This window comes from Choloepus didactylus, chromosome 6 (assembly GCF_015220235.1).
Source record: "Choloepus didactylus isolate mChoDid1 chromosome 6, mChoDid1.pri, whole genome shotgun sequence".
Taxonomy (NCBI): domain Eukaryota; kingdom Metazoa; phylum Chordata; class Mammalia; order Pilosa; family Megalonychidae; genus Choloepus; species Choloepus didactylus.
Window position 1 is genome coordinate 46,468,718 of NC_051312.1, and position 22,920 is coordinate 46,491,637.

Genomic DNA, 22,920 nt, shown 5'->3' on the forward strand with positions numbered 1-22,920 from the left:
TCTCCCAGAGGCCTGGGTTAGCGACGATGATCGAAGGGGAACGTCAGCAGAATTGTAAGTGGTCCTCCCAGACCCCTTCCCAGATGTGCAAAGGAAAAGAGCCAACCAGTCAGGCCTCTAGATTTGTTAAAGCCTCTGACACACTCTTAGAGGTGGTAAACTCGAGACTGTCTTTGCTTTTAACATAATTATGTGAACTGAGAGTTGGCCTTATGGTCATAAATAAAGCTTCCAGTCAAGAGTAATAGCATGCATTCAACTGGAAAATGTCCAACAGGCCCCCACAAGGACTTTGCATCTCTAGGTTTGGAAGATGGAAAAAAGGAATCTGTTAATGACAACTCCAAACGAGGAGAAGATGATGACATCTGGAAGTAAGGAAAAATTACACCTGCGGAGCCAGGAAACAAAACCAATACCCATAAAGAAAAAGAAGTCTGATACCTTAAAATCAGTGAAAGGGTTAATTATATGCCACCAGTGAGATATTAAAGTCAAAGGAAATTGCAATTTTTCAGAAAGCATCTCTGTACATACCAAGATTTCATGCTTGGGACTGTGCAATTCAAGCTACTTGGGCTGTGGGTGCCAAATCTAAGTGCCACCTCTCTACCTTGAAATCTTGTTCCCTTTTGCATAATTACAAACACTTCTAGTTGGTTGACCTATTAAGCACTGACTTCAAACTCCTTAAAATATCCTGCACTTACTGTACAAGCTGCCTTGCATCCAGCCCCACCTACATATGGACAGGAGCAGCAGTGCTGGAGCCAGATCATATTGGTGCTGAGCCAGTTGTGCACATGTCATCTCTACTCCGTTGTCACATTGGTAACTTGAAAGCAGCCGTGGTGGGAGTACTTACACCTCGGAAACTAGCCAACCTTATAAATCAGGCCATTTATCATTATTTCTCATAGAACCAGCACGTGAACCTGCCTTTTATGGACATGAGGAAGGAGCTGTATTTTGGGAAGTCTGCCCTGCCCACACCGCCTTATTTAAAACTGTCTTTTACCAAAAGCCATAGCTGAAGGGGTGAGCCCAAAAAACTATTTTTGTACCGTGTGTCCCTTCTCCTCTGGCCACTGCGCATCAGGTGAAGGGTGGATCCTTGATTCCATTGGCCAGCTTGGGGCAGCCTGATTCTCCCTCCCAGGAATGTGGGACTGGAGCCGAGACCGGATGGTAGCACTTCATCTGAAAAGTCTTGCCAACTCTGGCTGCACTGAGCACCTCTGCAAGCAAAAGCTCCAGACAAGGTTACAGGTAAGTAGAGAAAGCCAGTCAGCAGGAAGAGGCAGAAGAATGGACCAGGAAGAGAGGCAAGAGGCCACAGGGCCCATGAGACACAAAGCCAGTGTGCCAGTTTAGATGTATTATGTCCCCCAAAATCCCATGTTCTTTGATGCAGTCTTGTGGGGGCAGACATATTAGTGTTGATCAGGTTGGAACCTATTGATTGAGTGTTTCCATGGAGATGTGACTCAATCGACTATAAGCAAGACCTTTGATTGGGTAATTTCCATGGAGGTGTTACCCCACCCTTTCAGGGTGGGTCTGAATTAAATCACTGGAGCCATATAAAAGAGCTGACAAACAAAGAACTCAGAGCAACTAAGAATGACATTTTAGAGAAGAGCTGCAGCTGAGAGACATTTTGAAGAAGCTGATGCTGACATTTTGGAGAATACCATTTGAAACACAACCTAGGAGCAAGCAGATGCCAGCCACATGCCTTCCCAGCTAACAGAGGTTTTCCAGGCGCCATTGGTGTTCTTCAGTGAAGGTACCCTACTATTGATGCCTTTGGACATTTTCATGGCCATAAGACTGTAACTCTGTAACCAAATAACCCACCTCCATGAAAGCCAATCCAGTTCTGGTATTTCTGTATAACAGCAGCATGAGCAAACCGGAACAGCCAGTAACCTCAGCCTCTTATTGTCCAGGAAGGCAATAAAATGATGAGTGAGAGCCGTGGAGTCAAACTGTCCAGGCTATGACACTTAATTGTGTGATCCTGAACAAGTTACTCAGCCTCTCTGTGCCTCAATTTCCTCATCTGAAACAGGCAGATAATAACAGAACCTACTTCATAGGATTGTTGGGAGAATCAAATGAGCTGATACAAGTAATAAATGCTGAAGAAGTATTACATATTATGTCTATCAATTAATTATAGTCCCCATGTGGCCCAGTTATACTTCATTCCTATTCTGAATATGTCCCATAACATTTCTCTGTGGCCTGGGACCCCATACACTAAGACATTTGTGTTGGCTCTAAGTAATCTATCCCCTGAGTCAGAATAATGGAAAATCCCGGGATCACTGTGTGACCTTTGCAAATCACATCCTCAGCACTCTCTTAGGAGTGACGTGAGATTCAAACAGGAAAAGAGAGTTGAATGCCTCAACAACTGTGAAGTGCTGTACCAAAGTCTGGGGACTGTTAACCCTACAGGAAAAAGTAAATACAGTGCATTAGCCATAGGAATAGGGGGGAAAAAAAAAGGAAAAAAAAACAAAAAAAAAAACACTTGTTTAAAATATAATTTTTAATTGCTGACCAGAGACAAGAAATCATTCTCCATCCTACAGAAGAAAAACGTTCAGATTCTGTAGGATTCATCAGGTTGATTCGTGTTCACCTCCAGCATTAACAACATAGTAACAGGAAACTGCCAAAGACAGCTCTGTGATGCTGATTTCTGAATACACTTTTCATCCAGTTTAATTACATGAAAAAATAAAGCTCATGATCCAGATCCTCCTATTCTTTTCAAAACAAAGACTCATTTGATAATGAAATATGTAGGTTCCAGAGATATTTCTGCTCTGCTCTTTTCAACAAAGACTTAGAAGCTGTACTTAATTTCAACATATTTTCTTCTCAGACTTCACATTTTTCTTCAGCCTTCCTTGAGTCACTGTTGACATTTGGAAAATAAAAAGATAAGTGACAGAGAAGCAGTGCTTCTTACCAGGGACATAAGTAGAGGGGTAGGTCTGGGAGTTCTAGTTTTATTCCAGACACTTAATTCCATATTTTAAATTGAAAACCATAAACAGAAATATTCTACACCTTTCTGTTTACCGGTACTGCACAAATACCAAAGCCATTTTGGGTTTCTGATGTCAGGAGATCCTATTTCAAGCTAAGAATAGATTTAACATATATAAATCAAAATCAAATTCCCCCTCGTGGTTAGGATGCAAGAGGCAAAGTCTTGCCTGAGTGGTCAGACAGCAGGCGTGGCCATGACCTTGGGCTGAATGCTTGAGGCAGCTACTTGTTCTGATTTACATCTACACTAGCTTAAAAACAGTGTTTATCCTCATTCTGTTTGATGTTTAAAGGGGTCCATGATTTTCCTTGAAATCTGTGGAATTATTTTCCAGAGAAGCATTCCAAGGAATAGAGGAAATGGGAGGAATATCTAAGGAGATATTCTGCAGGTATGAATCTCCCTGTGGTTCTCAACACTTTTCTTTTATAGTGAAGGCTTTCCTATGTTCTGGGAGAAGTTCAAATTCTCTTATGACAAAATCTAGGTAGCATGGAAAGAAGGCCACAACGTCATGTTAAGTGGAAACAGCAAGGTGTTAAACATTACACGCTGTTTTTGTTGTTGTCAGAGAAGTTGTAGGTTTACAGAAAAATCATGCCGAAAATACAGAGTTCCCAATTACCACCATATTATTAGCACCTTACATTAGTGTGGTACATCTGTTACAATTCATGAAAGAACATTTTTATAATTGTACTATTAATTATAGCCCATTGTGCATCATTACACTCTTTTTCCCTTAAAAAGTTAAATGAGGGAGGCGGGGCAAGATGGCAGACTGGTGAGCTGTATGCTTTAGTTACTCCTCCAGGAAAGTAGGTAGAAAGCCAAGACCTGCGTGGATTTGACACCACAGAGCAATCTGACTTTGGGCATACTTCATACAACACTCATGAAAACGTGGAACTGCTGAGATCAGCGAAATCTGTAAGTTTTTGCGGCCAGGGGACCCGCGCCCCTCCCTGCCAGGCTCAGTCCCGTGGGAGGAGGGGCTCTCAGCTCCGGGAAGGAGAAGGGAGAACTGCAGTGGCAGCCTTTATCGGAAACTCATTCTACTGATCCAAACTCCAAACATAGATAGACTGAGACCAGACACCAGAGAATCTGAGAGCAGCCAGCCTAGCAGAGAGGAGACAGGCATAGAAAAAAAACAACATGAAAAACTCCAAAATAAAAGCGGAGGATTTTTAGAGTTCTGGTGAACATAGAAAGGGGAAGGGCCCTGAGGCGCATATGCAAATCCCAAAGAAAAGCTGATCACTCTGCCCTGTGGACCTTTCCTTAATGGCCCTGGTTGCTTTGTCTCTTAGCATTTCAATAACCCATTAGATCTCTGAGGAGGGCCCGTTTTTTTTTTGTTTTTTTTTTTTGTTTGTTTTTTTTGTTTTTGTTTTTGTTTTTAATCCTTTTTTCTTTTTCTAAAACAATTACTCTAAGAAGCCCAATACAGAAAGCTTCAAAGACTTGCAAGTTGGGCAGGTCAAGTCAAGAGCAGAACTAGGAGAGCTCTGAGACAAAACGCAATAATCCAGTGGCTGAGAAAATTCACTAAACACCACAACTTCCCAAGAAAAGGGGGGTGTCCGCTCACAGCCATCATCCTGGTGGACAGGAAACACTCCTGCCCATCGCCAGCCCCATAGCCCAGAACTGCCCCAAACAACCCAGTGTGACGGAAGTGCTTCAAATAACAGGCACACGCCACAAAACTGGACGTGGACATTAGCCTTCCCTGCAACCTCAGCTGATTGTCCCAGAGTTGGGAAGGTAGAGCAGTGTGAATTAACAAAGCCCCATTCAGCCATCATTTCAGCAGACTGGGAGCCTCCCTACACAGCCCAGCAGCCCAGAACTGCCCTGGGGAGACGGCACTCACCTGTGACATAGCACAGTCATCCCTCAACAGAGGACCCAGGGTGCACGGCCTGGAAGAGGGGCCCACTTGCAAGTCTCAGGAGCCATACACCAATACCAAGGACTTGTGGGTCAGCGGCAGAGACAAACTGTGGCAGGACTGAACTGAAGGATTAGACTATTGCAGCAGCTTTAAAACTCTAGGATCACCAGGGAGATTTGATTGTTAGAGCCACCCCCCCCTCCCTGACTGCCCAGAAACACGCCCCATATACAGGGCAGGCAACACCAACTACACACGCAAGCTTGGTACACCAATTGGACCCCACAAGACTCACTCCCCACTCACCAAAAAGGCTAAGCAGGGGAGAACTGGCTTGTGGAGAACAGGTGGCTCGTGGACGCCACCTGCTGGTTAGTTAGAGAAAGTGTACTCCACGAAGCTGTAGATCTGATAAATTAGAGATAAGGACTTCAATTGGTCTACAAATCCTAAAAGAACCCTATCAAGTTCAGCAAATGCCACGAGGCCAAAAACAACAGAAAATTATAAAGCATATGAAAAAACCAGACGATATGGATAACCCAAGCCCAAGCACCCAAATCAAAAGACCAGAAGACACACAGCACCTAGAGCAGCTACTCAAAGAACTAAAGATGAACAATGAGACCATAGTACGGGAGATAAAGGAAATCAAGAAGACCCTAGAAGAGCATAAAGAAGACATTGCAAGACTAAATAAAAAAATGGATGATCTTATGGAAATTAAAGAAACTGTTGACCAAATTAAAAAGATTCTGGACACTCATAGTACAAGACTAGAGGAAGTTGAACAACGAATCAGTGACCTGGAAGATGACAGAATGGAAAATGAAAGCATAAAAGAAAGAATGGGGAAAAAAATTGAAAAAATCGAAATGGACCTCAGGGATATGATAGATAATATGAAACGTCCAAATATAAGACTCATTGGTGTCCCAGAAGGAGAAGAAAAGGGTAAAGGTCTAGGAAGAGTATTCAAAGAAATTGTTGGGGAAAACTTCCCAAATCTTCTAAACAACATAAATACACAAATCATAAATGCTCAGCGAACTCCAAATAGAATAAATCCCAATAAACCCACTCCGAGACATATACTGATCACACTATCAAACATGGAAGAGAAGGAGCAAGTTCTGAAAGCAGCAAGAGAAAAGCAATTCACCACATACAAAGGAAACAGCATAAGACTAAGTAGTGACTACTCAGCAGCCACCATGGAGGCAAGAAGGCAGTGGCACGATATACTTAAAATTCTGAGTGAGAAAAATTTCCAGCCAAGAATACTTTATCCAGCAAAGCTCTCCTTCAAATTTGAGGGAGAGCTTAAATTTTTCACAGACAAACAAATCCTGAGAGAATTTGCTAACAAGAGACCTGCCCTACTGGAGATACTAAAGGGAGCCCGACAGACAGAGAAACAAAGACAGGACAGAGAGACTTGGAGAAAGGTTCAGTACTAAAGAGATTCGGTATGGGTACAATAAAGGATATTAATAGACAGAGGGGAAAAATATGAAAAACATAAACCAAAGGAAAAGATGGCTGATTCAAGAAATGCCTTCACGGTTATAACGTTGAATGTAAATGGATTAAACTCCCCAATTAAAAGATATAGATTCGCAGAATGGATCAAAAAAAATGAACCACCAATATGTTGCATACAAGAGACTCATCTTAGACACAGGGACACAAAGAAACTGAAAGTGAAAGGATAGAAAAAATATTTCATGCAAGCTACAGCCAAAAGAAAGCAGGTGTAGCAATATTAATCTCAGATAAAATAGACTTCAAATGCAGGGATGTTTTGAGAGACAAAGAAGGCCACTAAGTACTAATAAAAGGGGCAATTCAGCAAGAAGAAATAACAATCGTAAATGTCTATGCACCCAACCAAGGTGCCACAAAATACATGAGAGAAACACTGGCAAAACTAAAGGAAGCAATTGATGTTTCCACAATAATTGTGGGAGACTTCAACACATCACTCTCTCCTATAGATAGATCAACCGGACAGAAGACCAATAAGGAAATTGAAAACCTAAACAATCTGATAAATGAATTAGATTTAACAGACATATACAGGACAATACATCCCAAATCACCAGGATACACATACTTTTCTAGTGCTCATGGAACTTTCTCCAGAATAAATCATATGCTGGGACATAAAACAAGCCTCAATAAATTTAAAAAGATTGAAATTATTCAAAGCACATTCTCTGACCACAATGGAATACAATTAGAAGTCAATAACCATCAGAGACTTAGAAAATTCACAAATACCTGGAGGTTAAACAACACACTCCTAAACAATCAGTGGGTTAAAGAAGAAATAGCAAGAGAAATTGCTAAATATATAGAGACGAATGAAAATGAGAACACAACATACCAAAACCTATGGGATGCAGCAAAAGCAGTGCTGAGGGGGAAATTTATAGCACTAAACGCATATATTAAAAAGGAAGAAAGAGCCAAAATCAAAGAACTAATGGATCAACTGAAGAAGCTAGAAAATGAACAGCAAACCAATCCTAAACCAAATACAAGAAAACAAATAACAAGGATTAAAGCAGAAATAAATGACATAGAGAACAAAAAAACAATAGAGAGGATAAATATCACCAAAAGTTGGTTCTTTGAGAAGATCAACAAGATTGACAAGCCCCTAGCTAGACTGACAAAATCAAAAAGAGAGAAGACCCATATAAACAAAATAATGAATGAAAAAGGTGACATAACTGCAGATCCTGAAGAAATTAAAAAAATTATAAGAGGATACTATGAACAACTGTATGGCAACAAACTGGATAACGTAGAGGAAATGGACAATTTCCTGGAAACATATGAACAACCTACACTGAAGAGAGAAGAAATAGAAGACCTCAACCAACCCATCACAAGCAAAGAGATCCAATCAGTCATCAAAAATCTTCCCACAAATAAATGCCCAGGGCCAGATGGCTTCACAGAGGAATTCTACCAAACTTTCCAGAAAGAACTGACACCAATCTTACTCAAACTCTTTCAAAACATTGAAGAAAATGGAACACTACCTAACTCATTTTATGAAGCTAACATCAATCTAATACCAAAACAAGGCAAAGATGTTACAAAAAAGGAAAACTACCGGCCAATCTCCCTAATGAATATAGATGCAAAAATCCTCAACAAAATACTTGCAAATCGAATCCAAAGACACATTAAAAAAATCATACACCATGACCAAGTGGGGTTTATTCCAGGCATGCAAGGATGGTTCAACATAAGAAAATCAATCAATGTATTACAACACATTAACAAGTCAAAAGGGAAAAATCAATTGATCATCTCAATAGATGCTGAAAAAAGCATTTGACAAAATCCAACATCCCTTTTTGATAAAAACACTTCAAAAGGTAGGAATTGAAGGAAACTTCCTCAACATGATAAAGAGCATATATGAAAAACCCACAGCCAGCATAGTACTCAATGGTGAGAGACTGAAAGCCTTCCCTCTAAGATCAGGAACAAGACAAGGATGCCCGCTATCACCACTGTTATTCAACATTGTGCTAGAAGTGCTAGCCAGGGCAATCCGGCAAGACAAAGAAATAAAAGGCATCCAAATTGGAAAAGAAGAAGTAAAACTGTCATTGTTTGCAGATGATATGATCTTATATCTAGAAAACCCTGAGAAATCGACGATACAGCTACTAGAGCTAATAAACAAATTTAGCAAAGTAGCGGGATACAAGGTTAATGCACATAAGTCAGTAATGTTTCTATATGCTAGAAATGAACAAACTGAAGAGACACTCAAGAAAAAGATACCATTTTCAATAGCAACTAAAAAAATCAAGTACCTAGGAATAAACTTAACCAAAGATGTAAAAGACCTATACAAAGAAAACTACATAAATCTACTAAAAGAAATAGAAGGGGACCTTAAAAGATGGAAAAATATTCCATGTTCATGGATAGGAAGACTAAATGTCATTAAGATGTCAATTCTACCCAAACTCATCTACAGATTCAATGCAATCCCAATCAAAATTCCAACAACCTACTTTGCAGACTTGGAAAAGCTAGTTATCAAATTTATTTGGAAAGGGAGGATGCCTCGAATTGCTAAAGACACTCTAAAAAAGAAAAACGAAGTGGGAGGACTTACACTCCCTGACTTTGAAGCTTATTATAAAGCCACAGTTGCCAAAACAGCATGGTACTGGCACAAAGATAGACATATAGATCAATGGAATCGAATTGAGAATTCGGAGACAGACCCTCAGATCTATGGCCGACTGATCTTTGATAAGGCCCCCAAAGTCACTGAACTGAGTCATAATGGTCTTTTCAACAAATGGGGCTGGGAGAGTTGGATATCCATATCCAAAAGAATGAAAGAGGACCCCTACCTCACCCCCTACACAAAAATTAACTCAAAATGGACCAAAGATCTCAATATAAAAGAAAGTACCATAAAACTCCTAGAAGATAATGTAGGAAAACATCTTCAAGACCTTGTATTAGGCGGCCACTTCCTAGACTTTACACCCAAAGCACAAGCAACAAAAGAGAAAATAGATAAATGGGAACTCCTCAAGCTTAGAAGTTTCTGCACCTCAAAGAAATTTCTCAAAAAGGTAAAGAGGCAGCCAAGTCAATGGGAAAAAATTTTTGGAAACCATGTATCTGACAAAAGACTGATATCTTGCATATATAAAGAAATCCTACAACTCAACGACGATAGTACAGACAGCCCAATTATAAAATGGGCAAAGGATATGAAAAGACAGTTCTCTGAAGAGGAAATACAAATGGCCAAGAAACACATGAAAAAATGTTCAGCTTCACTAGCTTTTAGAGAGATGCAAATTATGACACAATGAGATACCATCTAACACCGATTAGAATGGCTGCCATTAAACAAACAGGAAACTACAAATGCTGGAGGGGATGTGGAGAAATTGGAATTCTTATTCACTGTTGGTGGGACTGTATAATGGTTCAGCCACTCTGGAAGTCAGTCTGGCAGTTCCTTAGAAAACTAGATATAGAGTTACCATTCGATCCAGCGATTGCACTTCTCGGTATATACCCGGAAGATCGGAAAGCAGTGACACGAACAGATATCTGCACGCCAATGTTCATAGCAGCATTATTCACAATTGCCAAAAGATGGAAACAACCCAAATGTCCTTCAACAGATGAGTGGATAAATAAAATGTGGTATATACACACGATGGAATACTACACGGCAGTAAGAAGGAATGATCTTGTGAAACATATGACAACATGGATGAACCTTGAAGACATAATGCTGAGCGAAATAAGCCAGCACAAAAAGAGAAATATTATATGCTACCACTAATGTGAACTTTGAAAAATGTAAAACAAATGGTTTATAATGTAGAATGTAGGGGAACTAGCAATAGAGAGCAATTAAGGAAGGGGGAACAATAATCCAAGAAGAACAGATAAGCTATTTAACGTTTGGGGATGCCCAGGAATGACTATGGTCTGTTAATTTCTGATGGATATAGTAGGAGCAAGTTCACAGAAATGTTGCTATATTATGTAACTTTCTTGGGGTAAAGTAGGAACATGTTGGAAGTTAAACAGTTATCTTAGGTTAGTTGTCTTTTTCTTACTCCCTTGTTATGGTCTCTTTGAAATGTTCTTTTATTGTATGTTTGTTTTCTTTTTAACTTTTTTTCATACAGTTGATTTAAAAAAGAAGGGAAAGTTAAAAAAAAAAAAAAAAGAAAAAAAGAAAAACAAGGAAAAAAAAAAGATGTAGTGCTCCCTTGAGGAGCCTGTGGAGAATGCAGGGGTATTCGCCTACCCCACCTCCATGGTTGCTAACATGACCACAGACATAGGGGACTGGTGGTTTGATGGGTTGAGCCCTCTACCACAGGTTTTACCCTTGGGAAGACGGTTGCTGCAAAGGAGAGGCTAGGCCTCCCTATGGTTGTGCCTAAGAGCCTCCTCCCGAATGCCTCTTTGTTGCTCAGATGTGGCCCTGTCTCTCTAGCTAAGCCAACTTGAAAGGTGAAATCACTGCCCTCCCCCCTACGTGGGATCAGACACCCAGGGGAGTGAATCTCCCTGGCAACGTGGAATATGACTCCCGGGGAGGAATGTAGACCTGGCATCGTGGGACGGAGAACATCTTCTTGACCAAAAGGGGGATGTGAAAGGAAATGAAATAAGCTTCAGTGGCAGAGAGAATCCAAAAGGAGCCGAGAGGTCACTCTGGTGGGCACTCTTACGCACACTTTAGACAACCCTTTTTAGGTTCTAAAGAATTGGGGTAGCTGGTGGTGGATACCTGAAACTATCAAACTACAACCCAGAACCCATGAATCTCGAAGACAATTGTATAAAAATGTAGCTTATGAGGGGTGACAAGGGGATTGGGAAAGCCATAAGGACCACACTCCACTTTGTCTAGTTTATGGATGGATGAGTAGAAAAATAGGGGAAGGAAACAAACAGACAAAGGTACCCAGTGTCCTTTTTTACTTCAATTGCTCTTTTTCACTCTAATTATTATTCTTGTTATTCTTGTGTGTGTGCTAATGAAGGTGTCAGGGATTGATTTGGGTGATGAATGTACAACTATGTAATGGTACTGTGAACAATCGAAAGTACGATTTGTTTTGTATGACTGCGTGGTATATGAATATATCTCAATAAAATGAATATTAAAAAAAAAAAAAAAAAAAAAAAAAGACATAATGCTGAGCAAAATAAGCCAGGCACAAAAAGAGAGATATTGTATGTTACCACTAATGTGAATTCTCTGAAAAATGTACAATGTTTTATACTGTAGAATGTAGGGGACCTAGAGATACCAATTAGTGGAGGGGGAATGATAATCTAATAAGAACAGATAAACTATGGAGGGTAATCTCAATGTTATGGGAATGCTCAGGAATGATTATGGTTTGTAAACTTTCTTGGATATAGTAAGATCATGTTGGAAGCAATAGAGTTATTTTAGGTTTTTTTTTTCTCTTATTCCTTTGTTTTCTTAGAGGTTGTTAATTTTCTTGGGGTATGGTAGGAACATGTTGGAAGCAATGTAGTTATTTTAGATTATTTGTTTTTCTTACTCCTCTGTTTGGACATGGTTTATTAATTTTCTTGGGGTATGGTAGGAACATATTGGAAGCAAAGTAGTTATTTTAGGTTATTTGTTTTCCTTAATCCATTGCTTTGTTTGAAATGTTGTGGGGTTTTTTTGGTTGTTGTTTGCCTGTTTGTTTTTAATTTTTTGATAAACAAAGTTAAAAAATTGAAAAAAAATCAGTAGAAAAATGGGAGTAAAAACTAAATGACAAATAGGGTGGGATGGGGGGATGGTTTGGGTATTCTCTTTTCACTTTTATTTTTTATTCTTATTCTGATTCTTTCTGATGTAAGGAAAATGTTCAGAAATATATTGTGGTGATGAACGCATAACTATATGATCATAATGTGAACAGTTGATTGTATACCATGGATGGCTGTATGGTTTGTGAATATATTTCAATAAAACTGAATTTAAAAAAAAAAAAAAAAAAAAGTTAAATGAGGCTTTGGATACAGATATAAATATTTGTATGAAGAAATGTCTGAAGGACCCATCACACCTGACAGCCCAACTCCAGCGAGTAGCAATGGGGCCAACAGGGTGTTTTGCATTTTACTGCATAACTTGTATATTTTTTTTGGATGTAGTAAAGTATAAATTACTTTGATAATTTTTTAAAAGCCAATGAAGATTTAAAAGTAGCTAATGTTTAACTGGGCTCCAAATTGGAACCATGACAGCAGAATATGGGCAAATGCTTCTCTTTGCAGGATGAGAGGCAGGCACCTGGTCCTTTACCGGGTTTGTTGCTAATATAGGAAGAGGTAAAAATACATGGCTATATAACCCCACCAAAACATCTGCTTAGGAGCTCATAAACACACAGCCAGGGGAATGGGGTGCAAGGAGGGACCTGGAGGCTTTTTTTCACAGATGGTAAAACCAAGGCCCTAAAAAGTGAAGAGACTTGCTAAATAACAAACAGCCTCAGGCTGCTGAACACTATTTCCAATGCAATTTCCAGTAACTTGGGCTGTTCTCCCCAGACCTTTAACCAAATCTCTATCCAAATGTTCAGGAAGTGTCCACTGATAGCCTTGAGAATGAGTAAATGCACAAAAGGTACTTGATACTTTTTATTTTACTAAAGGAACCTTTGAATGATTTTCAATCTCATCTATAAGACCATACATAGGCCTTAAGGGAGAGACAAGACAAATTCTACACAAACACTTTCAGAAAACAGAAGAGGGAACACTTCTCTACTATTTTCCAGGCCAGCATTACTCTTATACTGAAACCAGACCGAAAAAACATTTCAAGAAAGAAAGCTGTAAACCAATATCCCTCATGAACAGAGACTCAAAAATTTCTTAACAAAAATAGAAAATCAAACCCAACTAGAATATACACTGGAGCTTATCCCAGGAATGAAATGCTAGGTTAGATCAACATTCTAAAATCAACCAATTCATCTTTTTCCAGACTAAAAAAGGAAAAAAAAAACCAGGAAAAAAAGCATGTGATTATTTCAGTAGATATGAAGAAAAAACTGTATCTACTCACGATTAAAATCTATAGCAAACTAGGTATGGAAGGGAACATCCTCAACCTGACAAAGGGCAAGTTCAAAAAATACATACAGCTAAGATCATACTTAATAGTGAAAGACTGAATATTTTCCCCTAAGACTAAAATCAAAGCAAGGATATCCACTCTCACCTCTGCTATTTAACAATATGCAGGGGGTTCTAGACAATGCAATAAGGCAAGAAAAAGAAATAAGAGTCATGCAGATTGGAAAGAAATAAATAAAACCGTCTTTATTCACGGATGACATGATTATCTATATAGGAAAATCCCAAAGATTTTACCAAAAAAATTGAATAAAACTAAAGTGGGTTTAGAAGGGTCACAGGATACAAGGTTAATATTTTAAAAATCATATTTCTGTGATTTAACGTACCATTTACCAGAGCACTGAAAAACACACAAAGCATATGTACAAAATTTGTATGCTGAAAACCATAAATCACAGATGAAAGAAATTAAAGAATACCTAAATAAATGGAGAGTAATCTCATGTTCATGGATCAAAAAATTCAATATTGCCAGGATATCAATGCTCCCCAATTGCTCTAGATGCAATGAAATCGCAATCAAAATTGGGCTTTTTTTTCCTTTTAGAGATTGGCAAAATGACTCTAAAATCTAAATGGAAAACTATAAGACTTAGAATAGCCAAAACAATTTTGAAAAAGAAAAACTAAGTTGGGAGACTCACAGTACCTGATTTCAGTCTTACTATAAAACTATGGCAGTGAACTCAAAACAGGGGTGATTTGACCTCCAAGGGACTTCAAACAATGTCTGGAGACCCTTTTGGTTGTCACAGCGGAGGAAAAGGTATCGGGGGGAGAGAAGTGCTACAGGCATTGCCTGGGCAGAAGCCAGAAATGCTACTAAATGTCTTACAATGCACACATACCAAAGAATTATCCAACTCAAAATGTAAACAGTGCCAAGGTTAAGAAACCATGGGATCGAGAAATCAAGATAGTGTTACACTGCCATAAGGAGAGAAGTATAGATCAATGGAACAGAATAGAATCCAGAAATAGGTGCACACATATATGGTGCTAGGGTAATTCAACAGAGCAAGGATAGGCTTTCCAATAAATGCTGCTAGAACTGAATACCCATATTAAAAAAATTAACCTCACCTTGAACCATATACAAAAATTAACATGAAATGGATCATAAACCTAAAAGTAAAAATAAAACTATAAAACTTCTCAAAGAAATCATATTGATGATCGTGGTGACACTGAGTTAGGCAAAGATTCCCATGTTGGGACACACAAGAACAACAAACCGTAAACTAAAAAGTTGATAATCTAGAGCTCATCAAAATTTAAAACTTCTGCTCCTTGAAAGACACTGCTAAGAGCCAAGCCCCACAGACTGGTAGAAAATATTGGCAAAACAATATCTAAAAAATGATTTGTATCCAGAATATATTAAGAAAGCTCAGAACACAATAATAAGGAAACAACCAGCACAAGTTTTAAAATGGGCAAAAGATTTTAACAGATACTTCAAAGAAGAGATATGGATGACAAGTAAGAACATGGAAAGATATGCAACAATAACATCATTTGTAATTAGAGACATGCAAACTAAAACCACAACGATACCACTAAAAAACTATTAGAAGGGTGACAATTTAAAAAAAAAATGTTAAGCTGACAATATCAAGTGCCAGTGAGGATGCAGAAAAGCAAGTGGGACTCACATACCTTGCTAAAGAGAATACGAAATTGTACAGCCACTTCGGAAAATAGTTTGGCAGTTTCTTTTCTAAAATTAAACGTATGCCTAACATACGACCCAGAAATCCCACCAATGGGTATTTACCCAAGAGAAATGAAAGTTGTCCACGCAAAAACTTTTATGCCAAAAACTACAAACAACCCAAATGTCCATCGTCTGCTGAAAGGACAAACAAATTGTGGTGAAATGGAATGAATACTATTCTGCAATAAAAAGGACAGAACTAGTGATACATGCAACCACATCAGCAATTCTCAGGAGGATCCCACCAAGTGAAAGAAGCCAGACATAAAAGGTTACATACTGTATGATTCAATGTATATAACCTTCTGGAAAAGGCAAAACTATAGGGAGAGAGAATAGATTAGTGGTTGCCAGGGGCTAAATGTGTTGGGGGAGAGGACTGGCTGTAAAGGGGCAAGTGGGAACACTTTGGTGTGATGTAAATGTTCTATATCTGCATTGTAGTGGTAGATACATGACTGTATATATCTCAGTATACAGTAACCTAAAAGGGTGAATTTTACTGTATGCAAATTATACCTTCATAAATTTGACTTAAAAAAAAGAAAAAGAGTGGTAGCTCTTGGGTGTGTTCTGCTTCTACAGCATGACATTTCAAAATCTGAATTGGCTGTTAACATTTGAAAACCAGGAGATTTTAAATAAAGATCCAACTTTTCTTGAGAAGTCAGAAATATGGCACCCTGAGCTGTATTCCCTCACAGGCTACAGCTAGCAGTGGCTGCACCTGTGGACAAGGCAGGCACTTTCTGTCCTGCTACCTGCCCCACTGACCTAATTCACCAAGGTGCTTTACTAGCCCACCTGAATATGGCTTCTTATCCTGGACTACAGGTGACTCAAGAGAAAAGCCTGACTTGTCCTCCACTATATCCCTAGCATTTAAGTAAGAGCCTGGCGTCTGCCGGGTGCCTGATAAATACTGCCAACCCAAACTGACTCATTTGCCACCTTCCCACCTTCTATCATAACTGGCATTTAAAGCACCCAGACTGCTAGCTGCTCCTTTGCTCTGGGGGTCCCCAAAGAGAGTCGCCACCCATAGCAGCCATCCCATGACCTAGAATAATGCGTCCCTCTATGCATTTCGAAATCTCCTGTAATATGTTGTCAAGCAACTAAAATGTTTTAGGGTCATTCCAACTATTAATTTTTGTCTGGAGAAGAGTAGAGTTGTTTGTCCTTTTAAAAAAAAAAAGGAAAGAAAGAAAGAAAACCATAATTCAGGCTTGAAGGTTAATGAAAATGAAAAAGGAAGCGTGCACATTCATTTTGAATATTTTCAGATCATGTTCTAGTAATGAGAGACTTGAAAGAAGGAAGCTTCTGAGCGAATCTCTGATTGTCATCGGAATTTCAGTATCTCAAACTTTCCACAGGGATGTTCAGTTTTAGGGGAGACGTGAGACAGGAAGCGGATATCTGACTTCTGTTTTATGCCAGTATTAAAAATACAGTGTTACTATTCCCCAAGTCTTCTTGACTTCGTATGTGGAGTGAGAAAAGAGAGGGGAGACAAAGTTGCGGGCATCTTGCAAGAACCTTCGAAGTAAAAATAATTAATGTTGAGAGTAGAAAGTCCAAATATATTTTGTTGGGCTGTCCAGATTTGAAAAACACACACACACACCAAATTAAATACCCTTGTTGTATATCTTTAATGTTTAAAAAAAATTGGAACATACAACAGAATGTAATTATATCCCATCTTAAGCCCTCCCTTGGCCACCTACCCCCGCAGCCACTACTACCCTATTACCCTGCCTCTCTTTATAGAAAAGACTTTAAAGAGTTGTATATTAACTGTCTCTGACTTATCTTCTTCGTTTCACCATTGAACCTGTTGCAATCAGACTTTTGTCTCTAACAGTCTCACGGCTTCCAAACACCCCCCTATCTTCAAACCCAATGTCCATTGCTAGAACCATCTAACTCCACTCACAGCAGCATTTGGCCCAGCTGATCACACTCTCCTCCTTGAACACTTTCTTCACTTGGCTTCCAGGGACTGTTCTCATTTCCTTCTTGTCCTATCTCCCTGCTGCTTCTCCTTGGTCCCCTGAGCTGGTCCCCTTCTTCTTCCTGAACCTTTAAATGCTGTGGGGTCCCAGGGCTCATTGTTCAAATCTCCCTCTTCTCTATACTCACCCTCTAGGTTTCTTATCCATTTCCAACTGATAGATCCCAAATTCATAATTCTGGGCCTGATCTCTTTCCGGAATTCCTGACTAATTTATTCAACTGGCTACCTGACATCTCTGCTTGGATATTTAACAAACATTTCAAGAGTAACATACCCCAAACCAACTCTTAATTTTGTAACCCAAACCTGATCCTCATCCAACCTTCCCCCATCTCAATTAACTGTAACCCCATCTTCCCAGCTGCCTGTGCCAAAAGCCTTGGTACCATCTTGGTTCCTCTTTTTCTCTCACACCCCAGCTCTAATCCATCAGAAAATTCAATTATCTCTACCTTCAAAACATGTCCAAAATCTAACCACTTTTTATCACCTCCAATGCTACCACCCTGTCTAAGCCATCATCACCTCCAGACTGGATTTCAACAATAACCTCCTACCTCATTTCCCTGCTTCCACCAAAGTCAGATCATGTCATCTCTTGCTTGGATGCTCCAATGCTTTACCATCTCATTCAAAATAAAATATCAAGTCCTCACCACAGCCAATTAGACCTACAAAATCTGGCCCCAGCTCCCTCTTCAACATCATTTCTTATCACTCTCCCCTTGTTCACTCAGGTCCACACTGGCCTCCTTGTGGTTCCTCCACCATCCCAAGCACAACTTCTCAAGGCCTTTGTACTTGCTCCACTGGTAGGTCTCTAATCAAACACCATCTCATCATGAGGCCTTTCCTCATCACACTATATAAATGAGCATGTGTGTGAGAGCACACACACTAACCATCAGTCTCTCATCGTCCCCTTACCCGGATGTATTTTTCTTCTTAGCACTTACCACCACCTGACCTACCTTTATTTGTTTACTGTCAGTCTCCTAGACACTTGCTACTAAAAGCGGGGTCCAGGAACTAGTAGACTCAGCATCACTCAGGTGCTTGATGGAATCTCAGGCTTTATCCTAGACCTACTGAGTCAGAATCTACATTTCAACAGGAGGCTGCAGTGATTTGTATGTACACTAAAGTTTGGAAAGCACTGGACTAGTTTCTAATGGCCTTGAGAAGAGGAGACTGACTTTGTTCATTCCTGTAACTTCAAAACAGCTGGGCACTCAAAACATATTGAATGAATGAAGGAGGAATGAACTCTTGAAGCTGTTTCAAATGGGAGTCTGTTTGATGGCGTGTGTAAGGAGGCTGGAGGGAGGCAAGGAAGACATCTCAGGTCAACATTATCTCCCCTACATATCGCCTTATAATAGAGATTCTCTGCTATCAGCAGACCCTTCTTTCAAGCGCAAATATCTTCGCAAATAAAACAGTCATTCATAACTTATCATGAATTGCTTAAATGAGATAATATACTAACATCGAACAAAATCGGCTCAACTGAGGGAACAGGAATGAGAAGGCTGAAAAATTTAATAAGTGCCTACTCTGTACCAAGCCTTGTAATAGGCAATAGGAAAACAAAGATAAATCAGGTACTTGGATGTTGGTGGGAGAAACAGAGCACTTCAGAGAAGAGCCAAGAGGATGCTGCCCGTGAGGAGGGCTTGGAGAAGCTCCAGGCAGTGAAGGGTCCGCAGCACTCCTGCCTGCAACACCCTGTGCTCTGGCCTCAAAGAACCCTTGACTCCTTCCTCTGTTTTGAAAAGCCACCATCAACCTGCTAAACCCTATTCATCCTTCAAGGCTTCCACTCACCTAGAATTAACTGCTCCCTCATTTTATTAGCTCTGATCACACAAAATCAAAGTTCAGAGGCCCATGGTGCCCTCTTCATGAGGAGCTTCTAGAAACCACCTTGTCCTTATCCACCTCTGTATCCACTGCCCAGTAGAGTGCCCAGACGCAGTATACACTCCGTCAATTTCTGCCATTTTAAAAGAACAGCTAGCATTTTAATAAGCATTTACTATGGACCAAGCACTGTTTTAGACACTTTACATGTATTAACTCATTTAATCCTCACAACAACCCAATGAGATTGGAGCTATTATTTTTCCCATTTTACGGAGGAGAGAACTAAGGCCCAGGGAAGTCAAGGACACACTGAATAGATGCCCATAAAGAGACAAGCACTCTCCTGCCCATAACAGGTACTCTGGGAATGTTTGCTGACATGAAATGAATTGAAGACAGAAAGTTAAGAAGACCATAAAGTCAAATTTGAACTTTACCATTATGCCTGGTGCCCCGGATGGCATCAGAGAAGAGAGGTTGTCAGAGCTTGTTGCTATAAAGAAACTTCTTTCCCACACTAATCTCCCACATCCAAAATGGAAGTTATTGCCTGGGAGCAAGGGTTCCATGGAGATGGAAGTTAGGAGAGGAAGTCTGAGAGAGGATATTAAAGACAGCAGCCTTTCCTTTAGGTGGAAAAGAGAAGGAACTCAGATTCCCCAGGAATATTAAAGCAGAAGGGGTTGGAGAGAAGTGGGCGGAGGTATGCTTGGAACATGCTGCAGGAGCTCCAGGACACAAAGGTTCTGAAAACCACTACAGCATTTTCCAGAAATAAATCTCTTTTTATACATTTTTCAACCACAGCCAATGTCTGGCTTAGCCTTGCTTAGCAAACAAGGAACAGCAACAATGTAAATGACATGACTGTAGCAAGCAAAGCACTTCTAGTAGGTTCTGAACCTTCACAGGTTTGGCTTCTGCTGCACCTCGGCGTGAGACCTATTCTGCAGTGAGTGATGGCACCAAACCACAGCTAACCCCTCAGAAAAAGTTCAGAACTAGGTTGTCTGATGGAAGTAAGAGGTCCCAGGAAAGTGCTGTTCATTCTCCTACCTCCCTCCTAACATTGGTTCCTCACACAAACCACTTGGGACACCTTGCAACAGGCCCAGGACTTGCTCACCCTGAGGTGAAGCTGCCTCAAGTGGAAGCCAGAGAACAAATGAAAGGAGGGAGGAGACAATGTGGGGGGCCCAGGGTTTAACCTTTCCATTGAGGGAGAAACCAGTAATGAAACTGAATCAGCAGCAAACCCACAGGAAAGCAGATAGACTGTGGATCCACAGGCGAGTCAGACCATGGGGAGCTGATCCTCAAGGGTGACAGCAGAAAAGGCACCCCAAACACACAGAGGAAGCAACAAGTCACAAGAATTTGGGGAGCAACATCAACTTTGATGATTTTCACCATGAGAGAAAGGGAGAGAGAGAGAGGACACCAGAGTTACAACCAAGAGCTACAGATAAGAAGCCCCCTAAGTTAAGCTCTGGCATCTGAAAGAAGAGCCAAGCAAAATCACAGAGGTTCAGAATGGTCGGTATACAAAGGCCCAAAGGGAAATTAGAAATTCAAAACTGACCAAGGAAATCATCGGACATTAGCCTGAATAGGAACAATATATGAAATCCAAATTTCACATATTTCAGATGGTTGAACAGTTCATAGCATCTGCGAACATCCAAACGTTAAAACCTCATTAAACAGTTTACAAAACCATGAAGGATCTGATCCATTGTAAACAGAAACTCTATGTGTGTTTCTGATCAAATGAATATTAAGGTATTTACATGTGTCTTACTCAGAACTTACCTTTTAACCATTATGACCAATATGTTTCCTGAAAACTGTTAAGAGCACAAAAATTGGGGAGTAGAAGTCATCAGAGGACTTTCTCACGTCTCTAGCACACACCCAAAGATTACCAAACTTCATGACCACGAAGTTATATCATAACAGAAAATTCCTTGACAGTAACTTGCATGCACAGACACCTTATGTCAGTGATGCTAACTGAATAAAAGGAAAATGGGCTTTGAATTAAACTGATGAAGAAATGTTTTTTAACCTGAAACCCTCTTATCTATAGTGTGAGCTCACTCGCAATTAAAGAATTATAATCTAATTTGCCGGAGGGGTTACTCCTTAAAGATGCAGTCCTCATTAGTCCTTGCTTAAAACCCCAAACACTACAGAATCCTACTAGCTGAAGTGAGGGCCATAGTCCTAGATAAGCAAAACGTACCAAAAGCCCAGAATTTCAGCACAAATACAAAATCCAGTCCAAGTGCTGTAGTAATCATTCTTATTTCAAAGACAATTATTGACTTAACAGTGTAAATTTTGAAGCACATTCGGAAAATAATTCCCTCCAACTAGTTTCAACTGATTTCTCAAAATCGTCCAGGGAATTACAGAAATCTATTTCCTGAAGATACTTAGGATTCCAAGAGTCAAGCGTGACTATCCTCAACTAGCCTCCAGCAAACAATGGATTATATAGCTGATTAGAGTCTGCATTCCTTTGCAAGGTGCAAGCAATTATTTTTGGAACCTCTGTCCCAAAAGAAAAGGAGTCTGTTGTTAATACAGAAGAGAAAACCCTATCTGGGGCGCCGACATAGGATTTGGCTAAAACTCTCTAGCCATTTCAGCTAAGACACAGTGGACACCTAACAAGGAGTCCGAAACAAAGTGGACGCCCCTACCATTAAATGTGTCGGACCAAAACGCATTCCTTTTAATGTGCCCTAAACACATCAAGTCCATCTAAAGGAAGCATGCCTACGGGACCACTAGGAAAAATCTGCAACTTGTCGGGAGAAAAAAAGATGAGAATGCACCTCTTTATTCTCCCCAGCCCAGCGGTGCTTTCCTGGGACACAGATTTCTGACAGTTCGCCTGCTGCTGCAGCAGCAAAGGGCGGGGGAAATCCCAGCACCCGCGCTGCGAGCACCTCACCACCCACCGCCGCACCGCCAGGTGCGGGTCCCGACGGGCGGTTCCGCTCCTCCAGAAACCTCCGCGGGCGCAAAGAAGCCGCTGAGTGCTTACCCGGGTCGGCCCGGCAGTGCTTAGGAAGGGCCGCCAGCAGCAGAAGTCCCAGCAGCAGCGGAGGCAGCGGCGGCGGCGGCGCAGCCCTGGACGCTCCGGCCCAAGGGCCCCACACCGGCCCGGGACCCCTCACTCCCGGGCAGTGCTCGGTTCTCCCGCCGGCCCCAAGGAGCCCGCGCGCCCCGTGCCGGCTCCTGCGCCCCGGCGCCGCCGGCCCAGCTTCCCTCGGACCCTGGAGCTTCGCCTCCTGCCGAGCCATGGGGACGCTTCACACATCCAGGCCGCTCTCTCGCTCGGCACCGCGCTGGGGATCCCAGCCCTCGGCGCCCCGGTCCTCACCGGGCATCTCCGGCCATGGCCTGGGAGCCGGAGGGAGGGGGCGCCGGACCGCGCGGCTTGCTCGCTCGTCCTGCCGCGCCCGGGGCGGGCTCCAGGGAGCCGCGGCTTCAAGCGCGTAGGGCCTGGGGCCGCATGGAACCGCGGCGGGCGCAGACCCGGGTTCCCACGGTGCCTGTCGCCGCGCGCCGGCGCGCCCCGTGCAGCGAGGGTGGGACAGGCGACGCCCGGGGCCCCTCCCTGGGGCTCGCTC

At 41.2% G+C, this 22,920-nt stretch overlaps 1 protein-coding gene across 2 annotated transcripts in view; it reads right to left on the bottom strand.

The window, feature by feature from the left end:
- KIAA1549L (KIAA1549 like) overlaps window positions 1-22,767 on the bottom strand; it is a 363,244-nt gene extending 340,477 nt beyond the window's left edge. Inside the window, exon 1 of one of the 2 annotated variants that reach the window (XM_037840404.1) lies at window positions 22,332-22,767. In XM_037840404.1, the coding sequence (XP_037696332.1) occupies window positions 22,332-22,590 (259 nt within the window). In that variant the 5' untranslated portion in view covers window positions 22,591-22,767. The remainder of the gene's footprint in view (window positions 1-22,331) is intronic. The other variant, XM_037840403.1, reaches the window with a different exon arrangement.
- Between the last annotated feature and the right edge of the window lie 153 nt (window positions 22,768-22,920).